The sequence below is a fragment of the Rhineura floridana genome, chromosome 4 (assembly GCF_030035675.1).
Source record: "Rhineura floridana isolate rRhiFlo1 chromosome 4, rRhiFlo1.hap2, whole genome shotgun sequence".
In the NCBI taxonomy this organism is placed as follows: Eukaryota; Metazoa; Chordata; class Lepidosauria; order Squamata; family Rhineuridae; genus Rhineura; species Rhineura floridana.
Genome location: NC_084483.1, coordinates 201243831 through 201265026, shown reverse-complemented (window position 1 = coordinate 201265026; position 21196 = coordinate 201243831). Strand labels below are relative to the sequence as shown.

The following is a 21196-nucleotide window of genomic DNA, read 5'->3' as shown; positions in this document are numbered from 1 at the left end:
CGTCGTCACTCTCTGGATGCTGTCTGCTCCCCACTGCCGCTGCAGATGACACTCCGCCTTGCTCCAAACGAGAGGGGAGGACTTTTGCTGAAACACCGCAGCATCTTTCAGGCACCCCGAGGGTTGTCATCTGCCTATAAAACACATGGCAGATGCCAAAGGAGGCTGAGGGTGGAGCTACCAGGAAGAAGAGGGGATTACTATTGCTGACTCCCATCTCCTCACATTGCCGCTGCTGACTAAAACCTTACTCAGAATGAGCACTGTAGCTGAAATGCATATATTTAATAAATTATTATTGCATTTATATCCCACCTTTCCTCTAAGTTGCTCAAGGTGATGCACATGGTTCCCCCCTTTTCCATTTTATCCTTACACCAACCCTGTGAGATAGGTCAGGCTAAGAGACTGTCTGGCCCAAGGTCACCCAGTGGGCTTCCTGGCTGGTTGGGGATTTGAACCTGGATCTTAGTCCAACCCACTAGTGATGGGAGACAGGACTGCACATCTACAGACTGTGTGAGCGGGGGAGGGGGTATCATATTGATAAACCTTTGCATTAAGAAAGCAACACCTCCCTGTCTTTGTTGTTGTTATGTGTCTCCAAGTCGACCACGACTTATGGCGACCCTATGAATCAGCAACCTCCAAGAGCATATGTCATGAACCACCCTGTTCAGATCTTGTAAGTTCAGGTCTGTGGCTTCCTTTGTGGAATCAATCCATCTCTTGTTTGGCCTTCCTCTTTTTCTACTCCCTTGTTTTCCCCAGCGTTATTATATTTTCTAATGAATCATTGTCTTCTCATTATGTGTGCAAAGTATGATAACCTCAGTTTCATCATTTTAGCTTCTAGTTATAGTTAATTTGTTCTAACACCCAATTATTTGTAATACAAGAGGATGGGGTGGAACAGTTTTTTTCTGGTCTGCTTTTAACAGATCAGACAATCATTTATTAATCAAACAAACATCGCCTTACAACTTGGGAGGGTGATCTTCAAAGAGACATCTGACCAAGGGAACCACTGCCATAAAAAAAGTGATAGGACCAATCTTCCACTGCTAAACCAGCAAGTTAAGCCTCCTGTCCCGAGTGGCCCCTTAGTGGCGGAATGTTGGCACCAGTAGCTCTGTACAAAGAGGGATTTTGCACCTTGAGCGCAACACCATTCTCCCCTCCTGCAGTTTCCAGCCACTGTGGAGGCACAGCATAGCTATCATGGCTAGTAGCCACTGATAGCTTTATTATCCATAAGTTTGTCTACAGTTTCTAGATGTGCAGTCTAGAGGACGGAGGAGCAGCCAACATGGTGCTCTTCAGATACTAAGGACTTCATCTCCCATCATCCCTTATCACTGGCCATGTTGGCTGGAGCTGATGGGAACTGTAGTAAAAAAAAAATATATATATATATATATATATATATATATATATATATATATATATATATATATATATATATATATATATATATATATATATATATATATATATATATATATATATATATATATATATATATATATATATCTGGAGGGCACCACATTGGCTACCCCTGGTCTAGAGCAGGGATGGGAACTCTTGTGGCCCTCCAGATGTGTGTGCCCAGCAACTTCCATCATCTTTCATCACTGGCCCTGGTGGCTAGTGGGAGTCCAACAACATCCAGATGGCCACAGGTTCCCCCACCCCTTGCCTTGACCACTGTTGGGCCCCACAATTGAGTCACGGCCTAACCGTGCAATCCATGAAACACATTGGGTGACCTTGGGCCAGTCACTGCCACTCAGCCTTACTACCTACCTCACAGGGTTGTTGTGAGGACAAAATGGGAGAGGGAGAACCACGTACACCACCTTGAGCTCCTTGGAGAAAAGGTGGGATATAAATGCAATAGTAAATAAAATAAGCAAGTCCCGTTGAATTGAATGGGGCCTACTGCCTGATCTCGATATGATTGGTCACATTTGAAATAAATGCAGCCTTGTTCCTTTAAGAGAAGCGCGGAAGGGGCATTTTTGTCAGTTGAGGCTTTAGCCGCAGCACTGTGACCTGTGCGGGTGTAGAAGAAAGGGCTGAATCTCACACCTCCACCCCCAAGCCCACCCCAGACTGGACTAATTCCCGCCAAAGCATTCCTTCTCGTCGCTCAGCAAACCGAGTGTTTATTTGTACCCTGTGTCAACATTCCCCACATCGTTTTTTATTTCATTCCTTCTAAGCAATAGGCTAAAAAGGTGCTTTTGACGATCAACGCGGCGGGAGCTCTATGAAGAGCGCCGCCATCCTGCGGGCGCGCACCAGACTGAGGGAACGAGGGTCAGGATGACGGCGGCGACGTCTAAACAGAACGCTTCCCGCCTTGCACGAGCGCCGCCATTTTGCCCTCCCAACCTCGCCGCCCCGCCCCCTCACGGGCAGAGGGAGGGAGGGAGGGAAGGAAGAGCGATCACGAACGCCGCCGCGGCCGTCACCCCTCCACTTTCCTTCGTCTCTCTCCGCCCTGCCCGGAAATACCCGAGTGCGAACGTGCCTGCGCGCGTGCGCGTACGCGCGCTTCTCCTCCTCTCTCTCTCCCTCTCACTCACTCACTCATCCCTCCCTGCCCTCCTCCTCCACCACCACCTTCCCCCTCAGCAAAATGGCGGCGCGTGGAGGCCTTAGGAGCCAGTGAGTGACTCGCCTTCCTTCCTCCTCACTTTCCTCCTCCCATCCCTCTCACGTTCCTCAGTCGCCGCCAGGCTCATTTGCATCGGGCAGCCGCCCTCCCTTCCTCCCTCAGCCTCGTAGCCTCCCCCCCCTTACTCCTCCTCCTCTTCCTCCTCACCCACAAACCACTTTCACACCCCCTCGTCACCCACCTCTTCCTCCTCCTTTACGGTTATTCCTGCTCCCTGCCCCCTTCTCCCTCTCTGTCACACTCAGCCGCCCTTCCCCCCACTCCCTCCCCCTCCGCCCGCTAGTCCATCTATCCATCAATCAATCCATCAATCAGCGGCGGCCGAGAGCGGATCAATCAATGGTCGGGAGGAGGCGGAGGCGGCTGCTGCTGCTGCTGTTTAATGAACAATGTGTGAGAGCTGCGCTGAGCTGCTGGAGGTGTTAAATGAGAGTAAGTGGGAAGCCTCTGCGCCTGGTGGGGAGGATGAGGTGGAGGAGGTAGGGAGGGAGGAAAAGAAAAAAAAGAAAGAGGCTGGTATTTATTTTCTTCCCTCGACCCCCCTTTCCCTTTTGCACAAGCCGCCCCATATGCAGGAGAATTGGGGCTCTGGGTACTTCGTGCTCCCATCTCTCCCGCCGCCCCCCCCGACTCTTTTTGCTTGCTCGGCCCAGTGGTGGTGGATGGAGGAGGAGGAGGAGGAGGAGGAGGAGGAATGGAGAGGGAGGCTTGCAATATGCAGAAATCATAAAACAAGAAGGCCGGCGCCCGGGTTGCTGCAGGCTGCCATTCTCTCTGCGCCGTTTCCGCGGAGAGGCCTGGGCCCTGCTGGGGATTCATTCGGGACTTACTCCCGAGGAAACATGCGTTAGGATCGTGGCTGGGCGGCGACGGAGGAGGAGGAGGAGGAGAATTTTCTTATCGCCCTCCACTTTTCATGCTTTTTTCTTTTTAAAGCCATCCCTCGAAATGAGGGGGAAAGGACATGGAGGCGGGGGTTTTAATTAGCGATAGGGGGATCCGTAGCCTTCGGGGTGGGGGAGGGAGGGGATGAAGTTACAAGTCTCTGCCTCTTTCCCAGTGTGTGTTCCTTTTAATTACATCCTCCCTCCAAGCAGCCGCTGCCGATAAGGCCTAGTTCTCTTACCTCGGGGTGAGGCTGCAGGCGAGGCCGGCCTGGGCTGCGAATTGGCTGTGTGGATCTGTTTGGAGTACGGAAGGAGGAGTAAAGCTGTAGTTGCAACCTATACTTCTCTCCTCCTCACCTATATTAGTGGGATCAGCGACAGGGAGGGCGAACTGGAGTAACCCTTCAGGTTTTGTGTGTGCTACTGTGGACTAGGAGAAGGTAATGGTATGTTTCCTGTTTTGCATTTTGTAATTTTTCACTTTTTGCCTCTAGTTCTATCATTTTCTGGTAAACCGCTATGTTCATTTAACATATTAAAAGTTCTGTTCCTCTTTGCATCTGTTGTAAATTCTTATCCTTCATTGCCTCTTACTATATTCTGATAAAATTGCTATAGTGGCTTTATGTGCTAAAAGGTCCCTTCCTTTTGGGAAAGAAAATGAAATTAACTCTTCCCATCCTCTACATTGTATACACAAAATCTGGACTTCTGTTTCCAGAATTTCTTGTTCCCTTGGTGGGATTTAGTTGCAAATAAACAGTCATTTCTTCTTGTCTATTTAGTGAACAATTATTGTAAGCAGTCATTTTGAAGTACAATGTGTCTGTTTTGCATACATCTGTCGAAATCCCTAGCAATAGAGTGAGACTTGCTTCCGGGTAAATGTGTAGGATTTGGACTAAAATGGATGCTGACTTCAAGTTTGTGCAAGGTCCTTGGAACTTTTCATTGATGTGAATATGCTGAGTAAAGCACTTCAAATAAAGCAGGGCTCATTATACTGTACTAGGTAGATGATAGTAGATACTCATAGTCAACATCTTATGTAGACTTGCTTGTGTAAGTAAAGAAACTGATGTAAAAGACAGGAAATTCTATCCTTATGGTATAGGTCCTGATCATATAAATTATCAAAGGTGTCCAGAGAATAATTTCTCCCCACCCGTCCCCTTTATCTGCTTGTTGGCTTGGAGGAAAATGGAGGAAAAGTCTTAAAATTACTTTAACCATGTTACTATCCCTATATCTATTATGCTTATTTGTATTAATAAGTTGCTTGGCTAAGTAGATACAGATTTATTTCTCAGTCATGCATTTGAAGGAAAATCTGATGCTCCTGATTGCTAACTTCTAAAAGAAATACAATATTGTTATTGTTAGTCTAAGCCCCTAGGGGAAGGAATAAATAAAACAAAACTGCTCACCCGAAGTTAACTTGCTGTTTTAAGATGCTTTACCAGCTGGTTTAATTATTTACTTGTAATTAATGCATCTTATTATGGAAGAATTGTTATTTTGTCAATTATGTTTTCTGTAACCATTGTTTGAAGATTTGGTATGTCCATTTCTGATACTAGATGCAGATCCCAATACTAGTTAGTGCCCTGTGGTTGCATAGTTACTAGGTCTGTGTGACTTGCTCATGAATTACCCTGAACGTGTTTGTATGATTGCAGGCAGAAGCTGATGTTGATGTGCTTGCATTTGTGGTTATATGGTTTGTTTGTTTATACTTGTATGGCTATAATCCTGAGGGGGAGAGAAAACACTGATGTATGCCCTTCGAGATTCATCTGGAATGAATGTAGACTGTGGAATTCTTATCGGTCAGTGAGGCCTACTGACATTTATTTCAAACGTGTCTTTAAAGTAATGAAACTTTGAAAGTTTTGACATGGAAATGGACTGCCTTCAAGTTGATTCCGACCTATGGTGACCCTATGAATAGGGTTTTCATGGTAAATGGTATTCAGAGGCGGGTTTACCATTGCCTCCCTCTGGGGCTGAGAGGCTGTGACTGGCCCAAGGTCACCCAGTGAGCTTCATGGCTATGTGGGGATTCGAACCCTGGTCTCCCAGGTCGTAGTCCAGTACCTTAACCACTACATCACACTGGCTCTCTTGAAAGTCTTAAGAGTCCATAAATCTATTTTCTGAAGATTTGAGCATCCATATTTAGTTTACTACAAGATTTTTATATTAATTATAATGCTTAAGGCAGGCCTGTGGTGTGATGTTCTACAGACAATGGTCACACTTGGTTTAAGGAAAAAAGAGTGGGAGGGAAGAGATGTAACTGCAGTACTGAACTCAGGAAAAAAAAGTTGGCTGTGCAACCTGAAACACTTTGTGCTAGCATTGCATTTGTATTTTCATTAACTTTTTTCCAATGTGAGTCCCACTAAGTTCCATGGGACTTACTCCCTAGTAAGTGGGAGCCTAATTGTAGCCTAATTATGCAGTGAATCTAAAAATTGGAGCTCTTCAAGCATCTTCAGAGCTTCACATGAAGCAAGCTTATCAGATATTTGTCTTCTGTGCACATGCACACATGCTGACTTACTTCATTGTTCCTAATGCATGACCCAGTGAGTATCATGAGCCAGCTTTACTTGACAATTCTGAGAAGCAATTTTACTTGGTTGGAACTCATATTGTAGAAGGAACCCCATTAACAATCATGATCACTTCCATTTGTTTGCAACATGAATGAATGAACGAATGAAACTTTATTTTTACCCCGCCCTTTTTCCAAACTGGAACTCAGGGCGGCTTACAAATAAAAGTACATGTAGTTAAAAACATAGAAAAACATACAATTAAACTATGCATAACCTTAAAACTGTAAAAGGCACTTAAAAATCTAAAAACAATTTAAAATAATACAGATAATAATGTAAAACAATAAAACAAGCCTTGTAAAGTCCAATTCTAAACACCTTCTATCCCAAAGGCCTGTTGGAATAAAAAAGTCTTTACTTGCCGACGGAAGGATGGCAAGGAGGGGGCCATTCGTGCCTCCCTAGGAAGGGAGTTCCAGAACCTAGGAGCAGCCACCGAAAAGGCCCTATCTCGCATCCCCACCAATCGCACTTGTGAGGGTGTTGGGACTGAGAGAAGGGCCTCTCCTGAAGATCTCAGGGCCTGGGCAGGCTCGTATAGGGAGATACGGTCTGACAAAGGCAAAAAGGCTTCCTTCAGAAAATGGAAGTCTTGTCCGAATGAAGAAAATAAAAAAGAACACAAACTCTGGCAAAAGCAATGCAAGAAGACAATAAGGGATGCTAAAAAAGAATTTGAGGAGCACATTGCTAAGAACATAAAAACAAACAACAAAAAATTCTATAAATACATTCAAAGCAGGAGACCATCTAGGGAGACAATTGCACCCTTGGATGATAAGGGAGTCAAAGGTGTACTAAAGAACGATAAGGAGATTGCAGAGAAGCTAAATGAATTCTTTGCATCTGTCTTCACAGTGGAAGATATAGGGCAGATCCCTGAACCTGAACTAACATTTGCAGGAAGGGATTCTGAGGAACTAAGACAAATAGTGGTAACGAGAGAGGAAGTTCTAAGCTTAATGGACAATATAAAAACTGACAAATCACCGGGCCCGGATGGCATCCACCCGAGAGTTCTCAAAGAACTCAAAGGTGAAATTGCTGATCTGCTAACTAAAATATGTAACTTGTCCCTCGGGTCCTCCTCCGTGCCTGAGGACTGGAAAGTGGCAAATGTAACGCCAATCTTCAAAAAGGGATCCAGAGGGGATCCCGGAAATTACAGGCCAGTTAGCTTAACTTCTGTCCCTGGAAAACTGGTAGAAAGTATGATTAAAGCTAGATTAACTAAGCACATAGAAGAACAAGCCTTGCTGAAGCAGAGCCAGCATGGCTTCTGCAAGGGAAAGTCCTGTCTCAGTAACCTATTAGAATTCTTTGAGAGTGTCAACAAGCATATAGATAGAGGTGATCCAGTGGACATAGTGTGCTTAGACTTTCAAAAAGCGTTTGACAAGGTACCTCACCAAAGGCTTCTGAGGAAGCTTAGCAGTCAGGGAATAAGAGGAGAGGTCCTCTTGTGGATAAGGAATTGGTTAAGAAGCAGAAAGCAGAGAGTAGGAATAAACGGACAGTTCTCCCAATGGAGGGCTGTAGAAAGTGGAGTCCCTCAAGGATCGGTATTGGGACCTGTACTTTTCAACTTGTTCATTAATGACCTAGAATTAGGAGTGAGCAGTGAAGTGGCCAAGTTTGCTGACAACACTAAATTGTTCAGGGTTGTTAAAACAAAAAAGGATTGCGAAGAGCTCCAAAAAGACCTCTCCAAACTGAGTGAATGGGCGGAAAAATGGCAAATGCAATTCAATATAAACAAGTGTAAAATTATGCATATTGGAGCAAAAATCTGAATTTCACATATACGCTCATGGGGTCTGAACTGGCGGTGACCGACCAGGAGAGAGACCTCGGGGTTGTAGTGGACAGCACGATGAAAATGTCGACCCAGTGTGCGGCAGCTGTGAAAAAGGCAAATTCCATGCTAGGGATAATTAGGAAAGGTATTAAAATAAAACAGCCGATATCATAGTGCCGTTGTATAAATCTATGGTGCGGCCGCATTTGGAATACTGTGTACAGTTCTGGTCGCCTCATCTCAAAAAGGATATTATAGAGTTGGAAAAGGTTCAGAAGAGGGCAACCAGAATGATCAAGGGGATGGAGCGACTCCCTTACGAGGAAAGGTTACAGCATTTGGGGCTTTTTAGTTTAGAGAAAAGGCGGGTCAGAGGAGACATGATAGAAGTGTATAAAATTATGCATGGCATTGAGAAAGTGGATAGAGAAAAGTTCTTCTCCCTCTCTCATAATACTAGAACTCGTGGACATTCAAAGAAGCTGAATGTTGGAAGATTCAGGACAGACAAAAGGAAGTACTTCTTTACTCAGCGCATAGTTAAACTATGGAATTTGCTCCCACAAGATGCAGTAATGGCCACCAGCTTGGATGGCTTTAAAAGAAGATTAGACAAATTCATGGAGGACAGGGCTATCAATGGCTACTAGCCGTGATGGCTGTGCTGTGCCACCCTAGTCAGAGGCAGCATGCTTCTGAAAACCAGTTGCCGGAAGCCTCAGGAGGGGAGAATGTTCTTGCACTCGGGTCCTGCTTGCGGGCTTCCCCCAGGCACCTGGTTGGCCACTGTGAGAACAGGATGCTGGACTAGATGGGCCACTGGCCTGATCCAGCAGGCTCTTCTTATGTTCTTATGTTCTGGACCTGGGCCGTATAGGGCTTTAAAGGTCAAAACCAGCACTTTGAATTGTGACTGGAAACAAACTGGCAGCCATTGGAGATGTTGTAACAAGGGAGTTGTATGGTCCCTGTAACCAGCCCCTGTTAATACTCTGGCTGCAGCTCTTTGTACCAGTTTAAGTTTCCAAACAGTTGTCGAAGGCAGCCCCACGTAGAGCGTGTTACAGTAGTCTATATCAAGAATTCTTAAAAATCACACTAGTAATGCCATAGAGAGAATGGATAAAAGCAGTCTCCTACATATAACACTTGCAACCTGCAAAATGTGGGGAGCAAATTAAAAATGGTTGCATCACCTGTGAGAACATATGACCCACTTTATCCCTAATGAATGGTGTGCATTGCACGTTATAGAATGGCTACTGGAGGTTCTCTGGCTCATTCTTTACAGTTTTATTCAAGCAACGCTTCGTTTTTTGGTTATTTTAGTATTACTGCTGGAAATTTCAATTCTAGACTCATCTCAAAAAAGAAAAAAAAGCAGCTGTTGAAAACTAGTAAAGAATGAGGTCATGATGAAAACTTGTGAGTCAGAGATTGCCAGCAGTTCTCTGCCTTGCCTGCTGAGCATTTGGGATTACTGCTTCATTGTACTAAATCTACTGGAGCTGAGCCCTGAGAGAGATCCATGAACTAAATTAAACTTCCCCTGTGTCACTGAATATTGTAAAGGCATTTGTGTATACTACATAGAATACACAAATAGTGCCTATTTTGACACACAGCTATTTTATGTATGTAAGGGATTGAAAATAAACGGTTTTAGCTGCCAAGTTGCATGCAGTAATCAGGACAAGGAGGAAATAATAGGTTTCTATAGCATGTCAAAATAATATTGTATGACAAGGGTGAGAGGATCACATAAAAAGGACTTGCATCACAATGGACCAGTGCTTTTCTTATCCTCAACATACTTTCCTAAAACTTACCTCTCACTGCTGGCTTGGGAAATTGTTTCTAGCCCAAAGTATAAGGGAATGAGAGACACTTACCAGAATGGAGAATATAGAAAAGCCAGGGCAAAGTCTGACAGTTATATTCTCTATGTGGTGAAAGTTTGTCTTAAGAAACATGCTTTTTTTATGCTGTGGCTTTCCACTACCTGCTATTTGTGTGAAACTAGGAATAGAGAAAAAGTTGTAAAACATATCAAATAGTTCTAGTTTCTGATGCATGTAATTTGCTTCAAAAATACTGTATTTCATATGAATGAGACAATTATTTGAGTGTGTTATACTTTTTATACTGTTGACAGTTTTAAGTTAATTTTTTTTCTGAATAGAAATCTATGTTCAGGGAAGTTATATGCGGATATTCTAGAACTCTTTGCAGTTCTGCTTTCTACAGTTATATTCTACCGTAGAGTGAGACACTCTTCAAAACGGTAGAGCGAGGGCCTCTTCATGTAAACCAGGGATGGGACACCTGGGGCCCTCCAGATGTTGTTGGACTTGAGCTCTCATAATCCCTGACCATTGGCCATGCTGGCTGGGGCTGATGGAAGTTGACATACAACAGCTGTAGGGCTACAGGTTCCTCATCTGTAGTGTAAATAGTGAAAGCTTTACTGTTACTTGTGAATAAAGTGCTATCCATTTGCATGCTGTAGCTTAATTTCATTCAGGTGAGCAGTAGGGGGAAAAGGTGAAGAAATGGTACTGCAAAAAGCGGGGGGGGGGATCAGCTCTGCCCATTCCCACCTCTGCCATGTGGCACTTGATAGATTACCCATGAGATAATTCAGTGCTTGACAGAAGAATGGTTCCTGACCCCTGCTTTACAGAGTAGCAAGCAAAAGGGAAAGTCTCTGCCCCACAGATCTTAAAATATAAATGTGTTCCTTTAAAGAAAATTATGTTGGGCTCCTTGCTTGTTTTCTTCCCCCTGGATAAATACTGCAGGAGTTGAGGCTTTAGAGGGTGTTTTTAAAACTGAAGTGGCTCACGTGAATATGGCCATAAGCAGCTAGTCTGAGGAATCGTTTGTAGAATACAGAATAATGAACTCTTTAGATCTTAATGCTGCATTGGCTTATCTTCAGTGATCACATGGACTACAATCCTGCTGCTTCTGTGATGAAATTTAAGCATGTGACAAGTGTTTGTTTTTAATATTATTGTCCTAATCCCTATCCTTCCAGTGGGTTCAGCATGAATAATTTGAGAATGCGGAACTCTGTTGGGAAATGAATTCTTTTCTAGGAGATCAACTTACTTGCGTTCTTAGGATGGCTATTCCATGTTCATGATGCAATGCTCTTTTGAGGCACACCCATATCCAAAAAGCTGTGAAAATGTGAGATCAGGATCAAACTATGTGGATCTATTTCACAGAGGTGTGTGAATCAACTGCTTCATTTAATATTTAATGTTCATGTATTGTCTCTGAATTAGATTTATATTCTGAAATTCTAACATAAATTGGGGATTTAAATGCCACATTTTTAATTCACTTAATTCTTATTGCATGATCATGGGTCTGACAAAAATCCTGCCACTGGCTGCTTGTTAATTTACTAATTACATTTATATCCCAACTTTCTGTTAAGGCACCCACGGGGGGTTATGTTAAAATACTAAAGCAAATAAGTGCTTTACAAAAGGTAAAGTTGGACCTGGCTGGGGGGGGGGGAAGTGGGCAGTCCCAGAAGCTTTTTGGGGGCATAGGGGATCTGCATTGGGTAGGAAGAATTGGCAAAAATCAGATGCCCTGTCCTTGTGCATGCAGAATCATTTCTTCTACACAGAGCCGCCATTGGATAGAACCCATGGCTGGGTGCTGTTAATAAATGACAAGCACACTTAGGAATTGCAAAATCTAATGCATGAATAAGACCTTAACTTTATAAAATTGGGCAGCTATAGTGAATGCACCAGGGGAGCAGGAGACCTGAACTCCTCTCTGAGATACTGTACTGCCGTACAAATTGGTCAAAATGCAAACACCATCCAATCCACTTCCTGTGTAGCTTGGAAGAATTTGGTAACATGTGCCTCTGAGCATATGGTGAGTGGTGGCAACACTTGCCATCTCCAAAGATAATTATATTTTTGTATGTTTGCTGGTGTTCTTCTTGCTTTGCTTCTTTCCTGTGTTATTAATGTTTCTACAGAGAATCTACACTAGAAAATTTTATTTCCCTCATTATTCATCCCAGAAATCTGTGTCAAATTTATTTTTATTAATTTCAAAGCTTTTTTATTGGTCAGTGTCATTTGATGGTGAAGAAAGCCTTTTGTGTTTCAAATTGGAGGTTATGTTCTATTTCTATTTTGGGTGCATTAACTGTGGAATCTGGACCTGCAGTTTGATGAAAAATCAGACTGATTCCAATATGTTGCTACTTCAGCAATGACTCTAGCTGTTGGAAAAAAGAGGATACATGTTTTCAGCCTGCTATGTTTAAACCACTTCATTTAAGGCAAGGTGGGCACAGTCAATTAAAAACATAGAGCACACCTAGCATTTTGCTAGAATATATTTCACCTGTCACTGTTTTATCTTGTGCAAATTGAGACACTCCTGAGGTCCACTGGAGACTATTCTGCAGAAGTCAGTACCATTATTCCACAATTATGTTTGGAGTTTTTTTAGTATAAATTTTGCAGAGTTGCTGTACTTCACATATTTACAGAAATAGAAACAAAAGAAAATGATTTCCTATAGGAAACTTCACTAAAATTGCAAAGGAAGTCAGACATAGTCAAAGTGATCATCTGAACTATATCAACTGTCTTAATAATGTTGCTTCCTCCCTGCTAAAACAAGATCAGCACAGCACATGTCTTGTTTCTATTATTTGGGCTGATTGCAGGTGTTGCCACCACTCACCATATGCTCAGAGGCACATGTTACCAAATTTTTGCAAGCTACACAGGAAGTGGATTGGACTGTGACAGACCAACCCAAATGGTGTTTGCATTTTGACCAATTTGTAGGGCAGTCCAATATCTCAGAGAGGAGCTCAGGTCTCCTGCTCCCCTGGTGCATTCACTATAGCTGCCCAATTTCCGTGCTTTTTAAAGTTTGATAGAATAGCTGTGGGCTATAGGTACATTCTTAAACTGCAAGTTTTTTTGCCTATTAGTGAATTTCCCTGCTTTTTAATCCGGGAGGTAAGAAATGGGATCCTGTGCAAGTTTGCTGAGAATGGATTGATCATTTGCATGCTTATTGAGTTCAATGGGATTTACTCCCCTGCAGTCATGCTTAGGATAGGTGAAACTGACCACAGAGGATGGGGAGGGGGGGAGGACTGGGAGGGGAGCAGGCAGGATGGGGAAGGGAGGAGGAGGACAGGTTTGATCATTTGCATGTTTATTAAATTCAGTGCGATTTACTCCTGTGCAATCATGCTTAGGATAGGTAAAACTGATGGGGGGGAGGGGGGGAGGGAGGGCTGGAGTGGGCAGGGAAGGAGGAAGGGAGAGGAGAGGAGAGGGGAAAAGCAGGTCTGATCATTTGTATGCTTATTTTCAATGGGATTTACTCCTATGCAATCTAGGTTAGGATAGGAAAAACTGACCATGGGGGAGGAGTGGGAGTGGGGAGGAGCATATTGGAGGGCAGGGCTGTGGAGTCGGAAGCAATTTTGGGTGGAGTTGGAGTCGGTAGAAATGTACCGACTCCAACTCCGACTTCAAAATAAATTTTGATTGACAATTTTTTAAAAATATAAATTTGAAATGTCAAAGAAGCTTCCCATGAAGTCAGCTGTAGTTGAGCATTTCACCATAACTCAAGATGGAAAACATTTTTTGTGTTAGTGTATGACACAGGACCCAGATGAAGACAAATGCTGTGATGCCAAGATCAGCGCATATTCAGGCAGTGATAAAAATACTCCTATGAGAGCTTCCAATTTAAAAAGAAATTTACAGCCCTTTCCAGGGCTGTGGAGTTGGAAGCAATTTTGGGTGGAGTCAGAGTCGGACAGTAGAAAAATAGAGGAGTCGGAGTCGAAGGTTTGGCGTACCGACTCCACAGCCCTGTTGGAGGGAGGCAAAGGAAGGGGGAGGGGAGGGCAGGTTTGATCATTTGCATGCTTATACAGTTCAGTGGTATTTACTTCTGTGCAATCATGTTTAAGATAGGTAAAACTGACCATGGGGAGGAGGGAGGGGAGAGGGAGGGGCGGAAGGGGGAAGGGGATGGGGAGGGAGGGGCAAAGGAAGGGGGAGGGAAGAGGCAAGAGGAGGGTGGGTTTGATAATTTGCATATCTTTTTACTTCAATGGGATTTATTTCTATGCAATCATGTTTGAAAATGGAAATGGACTGCCTTCAAGTCAATCCCCACCTATGGCGACCCTTTGCATAGGGTTTTCATGGTAAATGGTATTCAGAGGTGATTTCACCATTGCCTTCCTCTGAGGCTGAGAGGCAGTGACTGGCCCAAGGTCACCCAGTGAGCTTCATGGCTGTGTGGGGATTCGAACCCTGGTCTCCCAGGTCGTAGTCCAACACTGACCCAGGGAAGGGGCAGGGAGTGGGAGGGGAGGAGATTGGGTGGGTGGGCAGTGGGCAGAAGGGAAGCCCCTTTCCTTTCCAAAAGGAAAACATTGTAAACAGAATCATTCTTTTTCAGGCTTTCCCCCACCTTTTTATTCTACAGCAGACACATGTAGCCTCCTACCAAATTTAAACCAAAGCTGTCCCTGGCTACATCCACACCAGGCCTTTATTTCACTTTGGACAGTCATGGCTTCTCTCAAAGAATCCTGGGAAGTGTAGTTAGTGAAGGGTACTGAGAGTTGCTAGGAGACGCCCTGTTCCCCTCACAGACCTTCAATCAAGTGGCTGACTGTTAAACCATTCTCTCAGGGGAATAGGAGTCTCTTAGCACCCTTCACAAACTACACTTCCCAGGATTCTCTGAGGGAAGCCATGACTGTCTCACATGAAATGAAAGCCTGGTGTGGGTGTGGCCCTCTGATTAGCCAAGCCCAGCAGCTGTGAGGCTTTTAGAACACTGACCGTTGGTCCTTACTGAGCATGCTGCACGTTATTGGGTTCTAGCCAAAATTTCTTAAATTAATTAAAAATCAGCCAGGCATTTTTTCAACTTTTCAACTGCAGAAGATGAAGGTCGGAGTATGGGGCAAGGTCAGTATTAGGATTACAGGTACTCTCTGAATATGGCTGATTTTTAATGAATTTCAACAGATTATGAGAACTCTTGAGAGAAAAAACTCCAAAAGGGCTCTGAGGTTTTTTTCTCTCTTTTTACACTTTGAACTGTCTATTCTCTGTGACTGTTTTGTGTATCACCATGAAAATTGACAGGGTTGTTAAGCAAGCGTTTCTGAGTTCAGGACTATAGGTTTTGTAAGGTTTTGTTTTGAAATGAGCTTCTGGGAAGCCTCAGAATGGCATGGGGGTAGTTTCAATTTAACATTGCGGAATGTGAAAAATCCCCGCTGGCTATAGTATACATCCACTCTCATGGCTGTATAATAAATGGCATACGTTACCCAAACCTGGGAATTAAGATCTGCAGAGAGGGCCTAACTGGTAGTCCTGCCACTCTGAACCTGATGAGGTCGTGACTTGTGGTAGGGCTTCCCCAAGGGTGATGCCCTGGCTATGGAATGTGTTCCCTTGGGAGGTTTGGCTTCCTTCGTTCTTGGTTAGTTTTCACCACAGTCTGAAGATTCATCTCTTTGCTCAAACATTTGGAAATAGCTGATCGATAACTACTTTTTGGAGCATAAATGTATTGACTTTAGTGTTTCCTTGATTTTAATTCTCTTTTATTTTGTGATTATAGTATTGTGTGAATGGCTACCGTATTTGCTGTATAGCTATTATATATTGCCCTGGGTTGGTTGCTGATACAGGGCAGCCAATAAATCTATTTTTTAAAACTAGTATTAGGGTGGAGGCTGCTAGGGATGTTGCTAAATGTCACTCTTCTTTCACAATGCTGTTGGTGCTGCTATAGGGATTGTGCATGTTGTGTGTTAATACCTTTTTTGGCTCAAATATGAGGTTTGTGGTTTTCTTGATTACAACCTGGGCTCCTACTGGGAGGAAGGGGTGGGATATAAATTTATTTATTTATTTATAAATCAGTCAATCAATCCTGAGACCAGAGGCATTGATGGTGGATGGGAGGAGGTGCTTCCACTTATTTACATTCCTGAAGGAAACAGTTACTCTTTTTCAGTGACCACACAAGTGGCTAATTGCACCCCTATTGCTGATGTTATAACACCTTAGCTTTCACCTTGAAATGATGCTGGAGATTCCAAGTGACTTGAGTATTTTTACCTTGTAGAGTTAATGACCGAGTACATGCTTCAGAGTGAATTAAGTTTTCTCAGGGAATGTTTTTATCTGTGCTCTTCTGTCAGTGACATTTGTGTGTAAGGAACTCTGCTTAAATTTGACCTAGCAGTTGTCTTTAACATATAATTACAGTTTATTCTGTTAGTCCTCAAATGTTTCCTAATGATATATTTATAAGATTGCAAGTGTCTTTTACTTTGTTCATTTGCAACTGTGATTTCTCTCTCTCTAGTTACTTAATCTTCTTCCTTCCAGTGTCTCAATATCTGTATGCTTCTTTATTTTTTAAGTTTATGTGTAGGGTGACCAGGAGAAGAAAAAATCACGGCTCCTGCATCTTTAATAGTTGTGTAGGACAGGGATTTTCACCAGGTGTAGCTTGTCATCCCATTTTACACAGGTATTAAAGGTTCAGGAGCATGTTCCCCTCCCCCCCCCATTTTTTTTACTGCTCTCTGTTGCTCCATCTGGCTGCCCCATTTATATCTTGTCCTCATAGTTTCAAACAAGCCCTCAAGGCAGCTGACAAAAAACATAAAACCAATAAAACAACAATTAAATTAATGGAAATTTTATAGAATGTGAACAAGCCTTATTAACCATCAAATCCAAGACTATCAGATCTCATCCTAAATTCATAACCAGATTTGGAAAATGGATCAAACCTCAAATTTCACTGAAATAAAATTTCACATATTTTTCCCAAAAGCCGTATGTGAGTTATCTCTTCATGAAAAAAGTTCTCTAAAATGGGCAACAACCAGATTTGTTTTTTGAAAAAAACGTAACCCCACATGCTAGCAAATCTAATTTCAGTCAAAACTTGCAGTTGAGGCAGATGAGGAGGCTCATACAGGAGAAGGTGTTCCCTGAGGTATTCTGGACTCAAACCATTCAGAGCTTTAAAGGACTCAATCGGCATGTTCAGTATTGAAACTTGTCATCTTAAGTACACTAAATCAGTTCAGTCTTAGACCTGTCTGCTCAGATGTAGTTCCCATTGAATTTTCGCTTACCTGTGAGTATTTATTTTTATTTATTTTATTCCACTTATATACCACCCTTCATGAAGAGGCCCCAGGGTGGTTTACAACAGAATGGAAAAAACCAATATATATCAATACTTAACGTCATATCTATACAATATAAAAAATTAAAGCAATTATAATGAGAAATGAGTAAACCCTATTGAATTCATTGGAACATGTCCAAGGTTGCACTGTAAAGTTAAACACAAAGTCTTGTGGCACTTTTAAGATAAACACATGCATTGTGGCATAAGCTTCTCCATAGATTATAGCCCATTCTACTTAAGAACATAAGAAGAGCCTGCTGGATCAGGCCAGTGGCCCATCTAGTCCAACATCCTGTTCTCACAGTGGCCAACCTGGGGGAAGCCCGCAAGCAGGACCCGAGTGCAAGAACACTCTTCCCTCCTGAGGCTTCCGGCAACTGGTTTTCAGATGCATGCTGCCTCTGATTAGGGTGGCACAGCACAGCCATCATGGCTAGTAGCCATTGATAGCCCTGTCCTCCATGAATTTGTCTAATCTTCTTTTAAAGCCACCCAAGCTGGTGGCCATTACTGCATCTTGTGGGAGCAAATTCCATAGTTTAACTATGCGCTGAGTAAAGAAGTACTTCCTTTTGTCTGTCCTGAATCTTCCAACATTCAGCTTCTTTGAATGTCCACGAGTTCTAGTATTATGAGAGAGGGAGAAGAACTTTTCTCTATCCACTTTCTCAATGCCATGCATAATTTTATACACTTCTATCATGTCTCCTCTGACCCGCCTTTTCTCTAAACTAAAAAGCCCCAAATGCTGCAACCTTTCCTTGTAAGGGAGTCGCTCCATCCCCTTGATCATTCTGGTTGCCCTCTTTTGAACCGTTTCCAACTCTATAATATCCTTTTTGAGATGAGGCGACCAGAACTGTACACAGTATTCCAAATGCGGCCGCACCATCGATTTATACAACGGCACTATGATATCGGCTGTTTTATTTTAATACCTTTCCTAATTATCCCTAGCATGGAATTTGCCTTTTTCACAGCTGCCGCACACTGGGTCGACATTTTCATCGTGCTGTCCACTACAACCCCGAGGTCTCTCTCCTGGTCGGTCACCGCCAGTTCAGACCCCATGAGCGTATATGTGAAATTCAGATTTTTTGCTCCAATATGCATAATTTTACACTTGTTTATATTGAATTGCATTTGCCATTTTTCTGCCCATTCACTCAGTTTGGAGAGGTCTTTTTGGAGCTCTTTGCAATCCCTTTTTGTTTTAACAACCCTGAACAATTTAGTGTCGTCAGCAAACTTGGCCACTTCACTGCTCACTCCTAATTCTAGGTCATTAATGAACAAGTTGAAAAGTACAGGTCCCAATACCGATCCTTGAGGGACTCCACTTTCTACAGCCCTCCATTGGGAGAACTGTCCGTTTATTCCTACTCTCTGCTTTCTGCTTCTTAACCAATTCCTTATCCACGAGAGGACCTCTCCTCTTATTCCATGACTGCTAAGCTTCCTCAGAAGTCTTTGGAGAGGTACCTTGTCAAACGCTTTTTGAAAGTCTAAGTACACTATGTCCACTGGATCACCTCTATCTACACTTACTCGTGTGCATTAATGTTACCTTTGATTGGCTAGAAAGTACCCATAGGTACAGGGAAAAATAAGTGTCAGTAATGGTGCCAAGATATCATTAAATGCAAAGAATGTCTCAAATTTATTCAGAACCACAATTTCTATACATGCTAGTAAATAGCTGTACTCTGTTGCCTGTGATGAGTGGGAATCTTCTCTTGAAGACCAGCAAAGGTGGATAGGAATATAAACAGTTGGAAACTTTGTGGAGGGCCATGAGGACAGGCTTGTGAGGGAGCAGGAATCCTGGATCCCAGCCTGCTTTGTTCATAGCCGTTCACATATTGGAGGAAGTTCACAGCTGCCCTACTGCTGTCCAGCTGTTCAAAGGCAGATGCCAGGAACCAGTAGTTCCTTCCCCCTCCAGGCTGTTGCAATTCAGAAATCTAAAATGACCACCCATGAATTGTCTCTTGTTGGGCCTGTATGAGAGACTGTGAACATGGTCCCTCCAGAATCCTCAAGAGATTTGCCGAAGTTGTTGTTGTTGTTATGTGCCTTCAAGTCGATTACAATTTATGGCGACCCTATGAATCAGTGACCTCCAATAGCATCTGTCACGAACCACCCTGTTTAGAGCTTGTAAGTTCAGGTCTGTGGCTTACTTTATGGAATCAATCCATCTCTTGTTTGCTCTTCCTCTTTTTCTACTCCCTTCTGTTTTTCCCAGCATTATTGTCTTTTCTAGTGAAGCATGTTTTCTCATTATGTGTCCAAAGTATGATAACCTCAGTTTCATCATTTTAGCTTCTAGTGATAGTTCTAGTTTAAGTTCTAACACCCAATTATTTGTCTTTTTCACAGTCCATGGTATGCGCAAAGCTCTCCTCGAACACCACTTTTCAAATGAGTTGATTTTTCTCTTGTTTGTTGATTATTCAACATCCTTACTCTTGGTTGAAATTTCCCTTTCATTTCTCTTAATCTTTTGGAATAGGGCTCTTGTTCTATACTTTTTGTTGTCCTCTTCTTTTTCTGTACAATAACTATTGTAATAGTTCTTTGTCCCTTCGTACTAGTTACTGTATTGTTGCATTTAGGGTTCTGACTGTGTTTCTATCTCCTTTTGCTTTTGGTTATCTGCTTGTACTGTCCCGAATCTATACTGAGCAAGCCTGGGAGTGTGAGCCTGTGGTTGCTTCACTGCAGTGTATGTGCAGAGAGGGTGATGGATCAGGGTGTCAGCAGCAAAAGGGTTCTGTCAGCAGTGAACAGTAGTAGTGAGCAGTAGTCATAGCTAGTCTTCCTGTGTGTGTTGTCCGGTCTGTTGCTCATAATCTGTAAAATGGGTGTTTCATATATGCGTTATTCCTTGACCATGTGTTACATCAATGTGTAGACCAGACATTTTGTTAAGTTACTGTGCATGCATTTGTGCTTTTTTACTGATTTCATTGAGTCTTAGCTTCTGTTTTTCCCCATCTGTAAAATGGATTTTTTTTTTTAAATTGTAAGGCCTTTGGGATAGGTACCTGTTAGACCTATTCTCGGTAAAGTGCCATGTGCATAGAATGTGCAGTATAAATAGTGTCTTCTAAGTCTCCTCCCAGACGAGATACGCCTGGCGCCTTCTTTGTTATCTTTTCGGCGCCAGGTAAAAACCTACCTTTTCGCCCAGGCTTCTTAAACATTTTTAAACATTTTAAATTTAATATTTTAAACTTAATATGGATTTTAATTTATAAACTCAATGGCAATTCTATTTCAGATTTTTATCATGTTTAATGTTTTTATAATTGTATTATATTTTTCACACTTGCTCATATTTTAATTGTGATTTTATTTGTTGTACACCGCCCTGAGAGCTTTTTTGCTATAGGGCGGTCTAGAAATGTAATTAAATAAATAAATAAGTGCTCAGCTCTTTAATGTACTGCACACAAGCATGTTGTATGACTTGAGCACAGTCTTAGGATCAATTCACCTGATATTCACCTGATCTGTGTTTACTTCTTGCCTTGTGCTTGCGACACACGATTGTCTAGATTTTATTTATTTAGGGAATTTATATTCAGTTCTTCATCCAAAAATTCCATTTACATAAAAATACAGTTAGCATAAAAACAAATGGAAGAAAACCCTGTTGTTGTTATATGCCTTCAAGTCGATTACAACTTATGGTGACCTTATGAATCTTTTTTGGATATATTCATAGGGTTTTCATGGTAAGAGGTATTCAGAGGTATTGCCTTCCTGTAAGCCTATGGCATCCGGAATTCCCAGGCGGTCTCCCATCCAAGTACTAACCAGGCCTGACCCTGCTTAGCTTCCGAGATCAGACAAGATTGGGCATGTTCAGGGTAGTATGGCCATAGACAAGAAGACCCTAATGGATTGTATTAGTTGATCTGTGGTAGTTAGA

At 42.7% G+C, this 21196-nt stretch overlaps 1 protein-coding gene and 1 pseudogene across 3 annotated transcripts in view; one reads left to right on the top strand and one right to left on the bottom strand.

Annotated features, from left to right (window-relative positions):
- The first annotated feature begins 2368 nt into the window (after nucleotides 1-2368).
- USP34 (ubiquitin specific peptidase 34) overlaps nucleotides 2369-21196 on the top strand; it is a 192519-nt gene continuing 173691 nt past the window's right edge. For 2 of the 3 annotated variants that reach the window (XM_061625788.1, XM_061625787.1), the window contains exon 1: nucleotides 2369-3115. In XM_061625788.1, the coding sequence (XP_061481772.1) occupies nucleotides 3073-3115 (43 nt within the window). In that variant the 5' untranslated portion in view covers nucleotides 2369-3072. The remainder of the gene's footprint in view (nucleotides 3116-21196) is intronic. The other variant, XM_061625789.1, reaches the window with a different exon arrangement.
- Nucleotides 21033-21151, bottom strand: LOC133384776 (5S ribosomal RNA; annotated as a pseudogene).